This window comes from Apis cerana, linkage group LG4 (assembly GCF_029169275.1).
Source record: "Apis cerana isolate GH-2021 linkage group LG4, AcerK_1.0, whole genome shotgun sequence".
NCBI lineage: Eukaryota > Metazoa > Arthropoda > Insecta > Hymenoptera > Apidae > Apis > Apis cerana.
Window position 1 is genome coordinate 5,810,755 of NC_083855.1, and position 12,237 is coordinate 5,822,991.

The 12,237-nt window shown below is 36.9% G+C and overlaps 1 protein-coding gene and 1 long non-coding RNA gene across 14 annotated transcripts in view; one reads left to right on the forward strand and one right to left on the reverse strand.

Moving 5' to 3' along the window:
* Window positions 1-12,237, forward strand: part of LOC108003383 (unconventional myosin-XVIIIa) — a 57,106-nt gene that overhangs the window by 33,728 nt on the left and 11,141 nt on the right. Inside the window, exons 1-2 of one of the 13 annotated variants that reach the window (XM_062073825.1) lie at window positions 5,097-5,514; window positions 8,582-10,950. The exons of 9 other annotated variants lie outside the window; for them this stretch is intronic. In XM_062073825.1, the coding sequence (XP_061929809.1) occupies window positions 8,947-10,950 (2,004 nt within the window). In that variant the 5' untranslated portion in view covers window positions 5,097-5,514; window positions 8,582-8,946. Of the gene's footprint in view, window positions 1-5,096; window positions 5,515-5,793; window positions 6,057-8,581; window positions 10,951-12,237 lie in introns of those variants that run through there. 3 more of the 13 variants (XM_062073824.1, XM_017065601.2, XM_062073826.1) reach the window with 3 other exon arrangements.
* LOC133665998 (uncharacterized) lies at window positions 600-4,796 on the reverse strand. The gene is made up of 2 exons (XR_009829505.1): window positions 2,192-4,796; window positions 600-1,988 (listed from the first exon to the last, which is right to left on the reverse strand). It is a non-coding gene; the product is annotated as an uncharacterized LOC133665998 (long non-coding RNA).

Sequence of the window (12,237 nt, forward strand, 5' to 3'; positions counted from 1 at the left end):
TCATGCAAATTTCATTTGAAATAAAGATAAAAAATAATAATTCGAAATAATTGAATCATTACCCGTAATGTTTGTTAGAAATTTTTCTTAAATTTACGAATAATAAATATATTAATTGAAAAATTTATAAAGAAATACTTATTAAATATATTACAAATTAAGATAATATTAAATTGAAATAATATTATAAAATAATGAACCAACTAAAAATAATTTCCAAATCCCAAATACGTTGAACAGTTATATTGATAAACATTATTGTGTGTACGATTGGCATCGCATTCTAAACATCATAACCATTATAGGTTTTCCTGTTAGTTCACTGATAGATGCACCTGTATGTGTCGATATTAAATATGACTAAATGTTCACCCCACCGAATGTATATGTAGATGAGCACCAATTGAAGACAGTTAAACTCCCATTGAATATATAAGTAGAAACGGTTCTTAATACATTAAATTTTAGAAAGTATATATCATAAACACCACATAATATTATGAAAATACAGTTAAAATAAAAGTTTGTCTTATGTGGGTACCGCATAGAAAGTTTCAATCGAAATAGAAAATGAAGAAACAACATGTAGGACCGGTATATGCAGATATATATATATATATTTCATATTACCTACATACATATCTTACATGTTATGTAATAAATTACATGCAGTAAATTTGCAATAAAAAATATATAAAAATAATATCTACACTACATTTATAGAATAGAAGAAAGAAAATGAAATTCGATCGGATAAAATATATATAACCTCCTTTTTACACGTATCCAATTAAAACGTATCGTTCAACCCGTTTGCAAATGCATTGTCCTAACAAAATTATTAATCGAACAAAAGAGATGTGGAACAGAATCCGCGACAATCGATAACACAATCGATAACAAACATACACAACTGTTCGAATAGTATCGCTTCTGTTTAAATGCGTGGCTAGGAATCTTCACTCCCGAAATATCCGGAGTAAGGTTTCCACAGCGGAAATGTGACCGTTGATCGTGTACGCCTGCTATTCGTGCGTGTCTAGCATCGCAAATAATTCGCTGTTCGATTCCACCAATCGATACCGTGCACCACGAATAGACGCGTGAACGGATTCGTTGGAAATTAATATCCATATTAATGTTCGATGCGATCGTTGTCTCTTACATTCGATCAATTTTTTCCGCTCGGTGAATCGCAATCGGAATGTTAGAGGTGAAAACATTAGAGGTGTGATTTGTCCAAAATTTCTCTCTTCTCTCTTATTATTGGTTAATAAGCATTATCGTCTTTTTAGATGATTTCAGATGTTAAATTATTGTTGTTTGAAGTTAAGTTATTCGAATTCTCGAATCATTCAAATTATTTGAATTCAAGTAACGTTTGATTAATTTGAACGAGGCTTAACTCGGTTTTCCGCGTGCTGTTAATGCCTGTTGCGCGTTTGGAAATCCATCGCAGCCTGGTAATAGAGAAACGCGACAAGTTTTAATTTAACTGGCTAACGTGCTAGGTCAGGTTCGCACGACAAACGCGGTAACTTGCCAGATCGTGATCGAGATCACGGAACCAGTAGTAGTCACCCCTGATGTTTAATTATTGTTGGCTCTTAAAGGAATTCTCAATGGAAAGAAATGAAAAAAAAAAATATCTTTTCTTTTTATTTACGAAAGATTATTACGCGTATTATTATGTAAGTTATATGTAATTATGTAAGAAACAATTTTATATATATATAGCTTTTCCCAATTTAAATTACACTTAGTATACACGGTTTAAACATACTGTGTAAGCAAGTGCGTTCACGAATAGACAGTGTATTTACCTTGTTTCAATCGAAATCAGGTTCAAAGGAAAGATGGATGACGAGAATATAAATTTGATACGCTGGTTCTTCGAGGGATGCCTTCGAAAAGAATGATTCGTGACGTATGAATAATTTCATATTTGTCACGACACAGGTGCGAATCGCAAAAAGATCGAAAGTGTACTGAAAAGGAATAAAAAGAGCGTGGATAAAATAAAAGTGAATGATGTTGATGTTGTGACAGACAGCAAAAGTAGATAAAAGTGCAAAAGTTGATTCGTGGAAAAAAAATAGAATGAAAAAAATCACAAAAATTTTGCAATAATAATTTTTTACATAAATCTTTCTAAAGAATCGAAAAGAAATAAACTGTTCTTGATACGTACCATGATATTTCTTGAGGATATAAAGTAAAAATAATATTACTTAACAAAATAAAACAATATAAATCAAATGGAGATATATCGAAAATCTTAGTATTCGCAGTTTACAATGAATTTCTCCCACGTGATCGTTCTTCTCTGGCGGAAGCGGATGCCAAGAAGCGGTTTCTTCAGCTTTTCTGTTACATCGTTCAAGTTCACCTTGAATTCCTCGTTTCTTTTATCCTGCTGAAGAAGTAAAGGCTCGTTTAACTTAGTCAATTGAATCAATTGAAAAATACACACGGAAAATTCACGTTGAATCGATATCCAAGTGAAATTTAGTGTTGGAGGAAGTAATTTAAGTAAAATCAATGCGATTTTAAATATCAATAATAACAGTTGGACAAGATAGAAAGCCATTTATCATGTCACACCTTCGATAGCAATTAAAAAAGTGAAAAGAAATCTTCTAGTTGTCGCGTCAGGAAATTTGTTAGAATTATCGTGAATATCAATCGTAATCCACGCGGAACATCTTTCATAAAGTAGACGTAAATATAGATTTGTTCAGGATGTTAATACGCTTTCACTTTTCTGATTGAATCTGATATCTTCTTATTTAGAAATGTTTACCGAGTTGTTACTAATCACCAACCGCGTTTTATTCCTTTTACTAACTGCAGAAGATTAATAAGAAAATTTAATTTATTCTACAATTACATTTATTTAATTTATTTTATAATTAGATGGAAGAAAAATTGTTTCTTTAAATGAAGAAACACGAATACTTTAGAAATTTATCACGCCGAATTTATGATATTGGGAAAACAAATTAACAAATTAATTTTAACCATTAACGAGGTTAATGAGGTTAACGAATTTATTACTTGGCATTAAATTCGATGATTTACATACAGATCTGATCTATCTACAATTACAATTTCATTTTTTTTATAATGAAAAAAATTCTATTCTTCAAATTATCTTAATTATATTAATAAAAATATCGTCTGTTCCAATTTCTAATTCGTTTCAGATGATTCAGAAATAGTTCGTAACGTCCGATTCAATTGTGCTACTTAAAAATCTTCGCGATTCTCTGTTAAGGCAATTTTAAATTTAAATCAAGAGAAAAGGGAAAAATAAGTAAGACAAATTTTAGTTGATCTTTGCCAAAAGAACCAAGCGAACCTATTTTCTTCTATACAACCGAATCGTTCGCTCTTCGATCGTTGCCAAAAAATCGTCACGAACGTCGATGGACAAAATCCTATATTTTCGATTTTAACGCAGTAAAAGAATCCCGCGATTTCATAACGCGGCCAATATTCTTTTCTCCTGCCGATGCTCTCCCGTATATTCTCCTCCCATGTCGTCTCCTTTCTCCTGTTCGTCAGTAGGCCAGCGGACATTCCCGACAACAGCTTTCCAACACCGTTCCCGACATGGCTTCCAATTTCGCGATGCAACTGCCATCTCCGCGAAGATCTATCGATCGGACTGAACGCGGCCTTTTCTATGCGTACGGGAGGAACGGCCCCACGACCTCGCTTTCGCGAAACCTGCGAAATTTCCGTCGCGACTTCTGTGTACCGCCTGGTATACACGGTGTCTCGAAACGAAGCGAAGATTGGTCTTTAAAAATTTGTTGATTTTCAAAACTCGAGTTGGAAAGTATCGAAGTGGCGACGGTTGGATTGATTATTGGTGGCGATAATCATCATAATGTATATTTATTAGATTGTAAATATACGAAATGTTTCCTTTTAAAAGGACATTAAACACCAAAGGGATATATTTAGACACGGTGCGATTATGGCATAAACTTCAAATTACTAACAGGTATTGGAGACGGAAGCATTGTGTGGATATTGGTCTTGGAAATAAAAGGATGAACAAGGAAATTTATACCCTTAATAATGAGACAAACGTGTCATAAATCCTAGACACGAAATGCTAAGCTATTAGTAGTATCCTGTTGTGATATCCATGCTAATCGTAGGCATTAAAATAAATGGGCGTTGCTGGCTAAAATAAGAAACAAAATCTTTTTTCTCCATTTCATTTTTGCACGTTTGTTTTTTAATTAGTACGTTTTACCTGTATTCCAATAATGAAAGTATTATTTAATTTCAAGCTTGCCACGACTACTAAAAAATCGTTTAACGTCTCGGTTTACCATAAATTTGCATTGTTCGAATCCGTAAAAAGAGTGGGACAGTCCCAAGCGCATTTTCTCCAGTCGCATCCTTCGAATTCTTTAAATTGAAATTGAAGAAAGAGAAAGATTCGAGCAGAATCAATTGTAATTCGTTTTCCCCCGTATCTCTGCTAACGAGAATACTAATTCGATCATTATGCAATGATCATCCCCGCACCGCTACCCTTAAACGTAATCTTACTTCGTTTGCGGAAACAACTTCTGCATATTTAAATCGGATTCTTGGCGATGCAGCTAGTCTCTTCTTTAATTTATACTTGAATTTGCGCGATTTCCTCTGCATGTGTAACGAAACCGTTATTAGCGTTAGTCCGCTAAAAAATTTTTCTATTACTCGAAAATCTATCTGTCCATCGCAAAAGAAGTTAAAAAATTGTACGCACTTAAATCTATTTTATAGAAAAGCGAAAAGAAAAAAAAAACGTACTTGAAAATTATACCATTATGTAGCCGTATTACAAACGTCTGATCTTAAGCCATTCCCACTTTTCGCAAGATTACGGAGATTCTAACGTTACCTCCCTCCGTCCCCTTTTCTCTTCCCATTAGATTGTTCTCTCGAGACACGAATACGATGCGTGTAAAAGGGAATAAACTGTTTGAGCCAGCACCACGGGAGAGACCGTGTAGCATATCGTGAGTAAAGGGGGGCCGAGCGAGCGAGCAGGAGGGGGGCAGGAAACTTGCACCTGACTCGTACAAAGTTTTCTGCACTCAGTCAGTTCGCGGTTGGTCTCGATTCCGATCAGGGGCATCGGTTCCATTTCGGCTCCACGATTTGCGTACCAGGCTGGAAACACTTCTTAGTCGTTTCGTTCTATTAACATTTTTATTCGCGATCACCTCTCGTCACTCTCATCGCCATCGTTTCACCTCCAGTGAACTTCCGTTTTGGTGCGGTTTAACGAGGAGAGCTCGTAAGAATGGGACGTTCGTTCGACATCGTCGAGTCGATCGTCACGACAGGCGGTCAAAATGTTTCCTGAGCTTCGAAGGATTTCTTCCTAATCGGAGAGGTTGAGGAGAGGTTCGAATATCGAGCGTGACGGAGAACCACCCCCTCGTCGGCGGTGATTCGTATCGCGGAACAAGTGTAGTAAAGCACGTTCCCATTGTCAAGTAGGTATGTAAGAAACAAACGAGCCGGTGGAGAAGGCTGCATTGTCGTGGAGAGCGAGCACGTTAAATACCGATTTAAGCTTGATTCACAGTAGCGGTCGAAGATCTCGAGCTATGTAAAATTTTACCGAGACATCGGAAATAATTGGAATTGCTGCAGAATTTCACGATTTCGTTTCGTTAAATGAATATTTACACGATGCTTTTCACTGTTGAAATCGTACGATTTAATCTTTCAATTCTATTAATTGCATCTATACTTCTTTTCTATCGTTCTCAATAGACGAGAATCCAAGTCAAATAGGTGTCAGGTGCACCTCGATCTTGGCCATTCTACGATCAACATTTTCATTTGATTCAATCGAATCGCTTTCTGTCAATATTTTCTCTGTCGGATTACGCATAAAAATGATGTCTGAGCGTACCTTTGACCATTATTATGAATCGAGCTTTAACGATCGTCGATTGCTTCGATTATGCGGAGACGGGCGGAGGAAGATAGGGAAGAATGGATAACGTCGGAGGGTCGATTTCTCAATTAACTCGGTAAGAAAAGCAGAAAGGAGAGATAAAGAGACAGAGAAAGAAAGAAAGAGAGAGAGAGAAGAGATAAAGAGAGTCTATGGCCTGTATGGTACCTTTTAAGTTCGATAACGGTAAATACAGATCAAGTTGGAAGTAGCGGACTCGCATTCGCGCGAGCGCACGCCGCTTCATCATCTTCGTTTGAATTATCCTGCCGAAAGCATTTGCTCGATCGTTCTATCGTAAAGCTTATCGTCCATTTGGTTAACGTACTCTCACGTCCAACGACAAATCGAGCGGTGTTTTACCTTAACGATAGAAAGTTAGTGGCGTAACGGGATTCTTTTCGGGACGACCGATCATTACACACGTTCAGAGACGAAATTTTGCTTCGAGGATCGCGCTTGAGATCCATGAATCTATTAAAAAAAAAAAAAAAAAAAATGAATGTAATTGTTGATGGAAATTCGCTGCAGGTGTTTATTTATTTGCGAATTAAACGTTATTGCGAATAGGTCTGGGACATTAAGTCTGGGAATTATAACGAGTAAAGAGTTATTAAGGAGAAGCATAACGTGTAAGAAGAGTGTTATAAGAAAGTGATAAAATAAACGTGTGTAGTAGTTACTGGAGATGATTAGTTATTGGATAATCGTAGAATTGATTACCTGCAAGAGTTAAAATTATCCGAGAAGAAGTTGATTTGATCGTTAAAGCCATTTGCAAACGTTTTGATAACGGGGTCGTAGAATTTCAGATCGTTTTCTACGGGAACAGGAATTTTTATATAAGAAATTAGAGAGTTGTCTAAAATTGTTAATAATCTTGAACGAAAGATCCGTTTTGTTAAATTGTGTACAAAGTCTTCTACGTCACGATTCGTTATTTGAGAAATATTTCAAATAAAACTTGTTCCATTTTGAGAGGGAAGTAATAATAAATGTAGTTCTTTTATGGGCAGAGTTTGTGCAAAGTTTCTTACGTTGACTTACATCTGACTTATTAATGCCAAAATTTTGGGATATTTCAGTTACGTATTTTGGAACTTTTATACGATTTATACTTTTCTAATAAGATAATTTATAGGTTTGGAATAAGATTAAATATCCTTATCTCGTAAATAAAACGAAGTTTACGAGCTTGTTACATGTCGTATTATTGAATTGAAAAACAATGATTAATTTGCATTTAACTCGTTTCTTTATATTTTCCTCCATTTTTATGATTCTTACAGTTTTACAGTTTGTCATTCTTTTGAAAATGAAATAAATATATATGATTTTTTAATTTATACGATATATAGTAAATATTTTATCGCTTTCATTCGATTCAACTTAATTTCTCTTTGACTAAATTGTCTCATCAAATTGAATTAATTCTATGCGAGGGAAATCTTTTTTTATTGTGTGATCATTAATGCATTCAATTAAGAAAACTTTTCCAAGATAACTATTCTATTTTATATGCTTAAATTCTTTACAATGGCTAATTTGAAACGAGAATTTAATTAATCATGGATAACATTTTATTTTAGTAAATCCTTTGACTTCTTAATATCACAGATTCAATTCATAAGAAGAAAGTCTTCAATTAAATGAGACAAGAAATTATTATTTTGCTTTTCTCTAAAGAAATAAGAAAGCTTCTTCTATCCATCTTTTATTTATAAAAAAAAAAAAAATTCGTATTTCGATGATTTATAATATCAAATAATAAAGCAGTTCTTAGTTCTATATTACTCTTGAGATATAAATGATGGCTACAATTTAAATTAGATTATAGACAATTTCAAGATATTTAATTTTATTTTACAGTATAAAGATTAAACTACGGTTTCTTATAAATAATGGCCTATATAACAGCATTTTATATAAAACTTAATGTAATTTGCACCAATAATTGATTATCATGCTGATTATCTCGAATATACGAACAATATTATAAGGATATCCAATTATAATATTTCTTTCCTTTTTCTTAAATGTATTTTAAAATGAATACGTAATATCTATTCATTCAGAAATATTGCCAAATACTAGAACAAATATAAATTAAGAAAACAGCTTGGAATGTTTAATATTTTATATCAAAGGAGAGAAACTTGCTTGATTTCAATTAAGATAATCGACAAATGGTCGAGTACTTAATGGTTCCATCATCTTGTCTCAAAAGTTTATTATAAAGAATAAAAAGAGAACGATATAGACGATTTTCCTCTCTCTCTCTTTCTCTCTCTCTCTAATATCTTTATCAAATTTTCTCTCTCTTTTCTTTCTTCTACGTCCCTCTTTGTATCCATTTAGCTTTTCTCCCCTCTCTCTTTTCACCATTATTGATACATTCTCTCCTCTTTCTCTCTGTCTCTCTCTCCTCCCTCCTCTTCCTATTGCAACCATAAAACGCGCGTCCATTTTTACGCAGCTTTTACGGTACTTAGTCGCGGCTCGTTCTCCACGCAAGAGGAAACCCCTTTCTCTCTCTCTCTCTCTCTCTCTCTCTCTCTCTCTCTTTCTCTCTCCGAGGCTCCATTCCCAAACGTGTTCAAGTGCAGGAAACGTACGACACGGTTGTTGTCCAGGAGCGGCCGGTGTTCAGAGCCAATGACGGCTGTTGGTTCGAGGAAAATGCCGGTGGTGATCGGCGCGGAAGAGGAAGACGAGATACGAAGTACCGGGTATTGAAGCAAGTGAACAGAAAAGTCGCTTGAATTCCTGTATCGTGTGCGTGGACTGTCCAACGAGAGAAACATCGTCACGTTTATTCAGAGGCAACGTAACAATTGTCTTTTCGAATTGGATGAATATTAATCGATCGAGAAACAATAATCTATCGTAATCTAATCGACGTATAGAAGATTTCTTTGTTTCCAATTAATTTCCAAGATATATATATATATATATATATCGGCAAGATGTTAGAGAACGCAGCCAGATGGCCAGGGAACGCTGGTTCGCGATTGGTCAAAGCTAAGAGCAGCCCGAACGTGTCGAAAGCACCGCTCTCGGTTCCGAGACAGAAACAGATGATGAATCCGGCCGATCAGAGCAGATCGACGATCGCGAGCAAGTCGCCACGAGTGGTAAAAACCGTGCCACCTGTTAGAACGAGCGGCAAAATCGTATCTAACGACTACGCCACCATTCGTCCCGGTTTTTCCGTGGAATCGACGAAGACGCGCGTCACATGTCCGAGCAAGTTGCGCGGCCGTTCGACACCGGACAGCGGTGTCGAATCGACGAGATGCACGTCGAATCAGAAGATAACGCGGAACGAGAAGAGGCACGTGACGAGATCGATCAGCTCTTCCTGCACGATCCTCGAGGATCGAGCGCTTCTCAAAAAGGGATTGTCCTACGTCCCTGGAAAGTTGCCGAAGAAACCGGAAGCTCTGAGGAAGAAGGCTACCCTCGATCGTTCGGTCAGTTTGGGCTGCGTGTCCGTGGACGCTCGAAACGGTGGAGAGGAATCGTTCAGGATGAACGGGACGATCATGGAGAAGAAGCAAGATATTCCACGGCGGAAATCGATCAACAGATCGGCCAGCTTGTGGAGCGTACAAGCTTCGAACAGGAACGATGTCCCTGGTAGGAAGCCAAGTAAAATCCCGCTTTTGGCGCATCGAAACATTCGTGTGGGTCGATCTCTGGCCGATCTATCGCAGGTAGATCGAGCCGTGGAGCCGACGATGCAGCCGGTGCCGTTCGACGACGTCGACCTCGATCGTTCTATGGACGAACGTATCTATGAGAATTGCCGCGAGGCGTTCAGCTGCGCCTCGATTGAGAATCGTCAGCCGGCAAGAGCGTACACCAGCAACCTGGAAGAACGTGTCGCTCGACTGATGGCTCAATTGGACGACGACGTCGATGACGACGAGCACGCCCGTGCGACCATGGTCGCGTCTACCGACTGCGTGGACGCTGCTCCCCCTCGTAGAACCAATCCTGTCTACGAGGCGCAAGAGATCGATGTTAAACGGAACGAGTCCGATAGAAAGATCGGCCAGTCTCGTCAACGATACACCTCGACGGTGATCAGGATCGAAGAGAGTTCGGAGAGAAGGGAAGAATCGACGAGGAAGATTCAAATTAACGAGAAAAAGAGTAATGACTCGGCGGAGGTTAAAAACACGATGAACTCGGCCAAGGGGTTGAGAAGTCGGGTGGAGTACGAGAAGGTGGAGAGGCAGGAGCATGTTATCGAGGAGTCGAAGAAGAAGAAGGAGACGTCGAATATTCAAGAGCTGAGGAAGAACTGGGAGAAGCAGGTGGTCAAAGACACGGAGAGGAAGATCGATCATGTATCCGACGCGAGTTCGAACGTGGAACAGGTAAAGTCCAGTTGTCAGAGGAACAACGAGATCAAACAGGAAGCGAAGAGTAAACAGTCGGTGGGCAAGAGGGCCAAGGAGATCGAGCATCTGGTGAATTTCTTCAATTGTAAGAACGCAGAAGCGTCGAAGGAGGTGAAAGATCCCTGGATCAAGGCACGATCCACGACTGACACGGCCACGATCGAACCGTCGATGACCGCGTTGAAGAAAAGTATCGATGTTAAAAACATACACGATTACAATGGGTACACGTCGGATGGGAATTGCTCGGAGGACAGTGGCCACATGAGCAACGAGAACGAGATCGAGTGGAAGGAAGGCGTGCAAAGTGTGACTCGGGATTTTGGCAAAGAACCGTTCTTCGAGCGGAACGAGCTTCGTGAGATCGGTGTGTACGATGCTACGTCGATCGTGACCAGACTAGAACCGGAAAAGAAGCCGTCGGTGATCGTTCGAGGAAGCGTATCGACTTCGAGCGGTGCTAGTAGCATCGACAGCTGCAAAGGAGAGAACGCGAAAGTTGGCGAGCAAACGGGTAAAGACCAATGGAAAGCCTGCAGATCCTACAACGATGAACGACAGGTCCGTCGCTTAATTATTGGCCTTCTAGATCCATTAGATACTTGTCGAGAATGATCGCTAATTTAATTAAATATCGACGATAAGTTTAACTGATAAAAAATTCTTACTAACAGGGGGACGTGTACTAAATGTATATAAGTTTATATACAAATAACTTCTTATTAGTAAATATGAAAATTTTGTTTAATTGTGGTAGGAAGATAAATTTACACGGATTTTTAGAGTGATTTTGATAAGTATGGATTAGATATTGAAGGGAAAAAAAGTGTATGTATCTTTCTTATTTGTGAAATCTTACGATATTTAGCCGTAATATCGTCATAAAATACTGATTCAATCAAGAAGAAAAAGTCTAGTAAACATTTTTCTTTTTTAATCATCTAGCAGTATTAAGTAGTACTTATGTTGATACCATTCGATCGACTTTCCTGATAGAAAGTGCTCTTACAACTTTCAACTTGAACTGCTCTCCTACGAAGAGAACGGTTTGAAAATGATTCACCTTGTATTATGTGGATGTTTAGAAACAGTAAGATTGCAAGATGATGTTTCAGATAATAAATGTTGATTGCAAGTGTCTAAGTGGATACAATTATGCTGGGTTGAAGCATCAAATATATTATTATATCAGTATTAAAATAAACTTGCAACATATTTCTGACGTGAAAACGATTGTAACTTTGAATCAAATCTTTGTAGACAGAATATTACTTTTAGTCATTTTTATATTTAAATACGCAATTTTAAAAATAAGTATGATTTTTTTACTACTTAATTAGCATAAACAAATAATTGAAAAAATTTTTAAATTTATTAAAAATTTAATTAGCCTGCTTGGCTTGGAAGCAATAGCGATTTTCATATCACGTACGTGGTATTTTATTGTTTAATTACTCCTAAGAGAGAGTGAGTACTTTTTTACTATAATGCACTTCACGCTGAATGTAATCGAGAAAATCGTGTCAGGGATATCTCCGTTCCTTTTTCCATTCTATTCTTTTTCTCGCGAATTCTAATACATACCATTTCATAAACATCACTTTAATTGATTCTAATGAAATATTTTACCTTCACACGTATAATTAAAATTATCTTCAATTATATTTTTAATTGATAAATTAAATATTCATTATTTCCTATAATGCATAGTTTTATCGTTAAAAAATTTTTTTAAATCGATATGTATTAGCAGAAGATAAATGAAAGGAAAATTATTATTTTTTAAAATATATGAGAGTTACGTCAACTGCAGAGATATCGTATTTAAAAATTATGGTGCGATGAAAA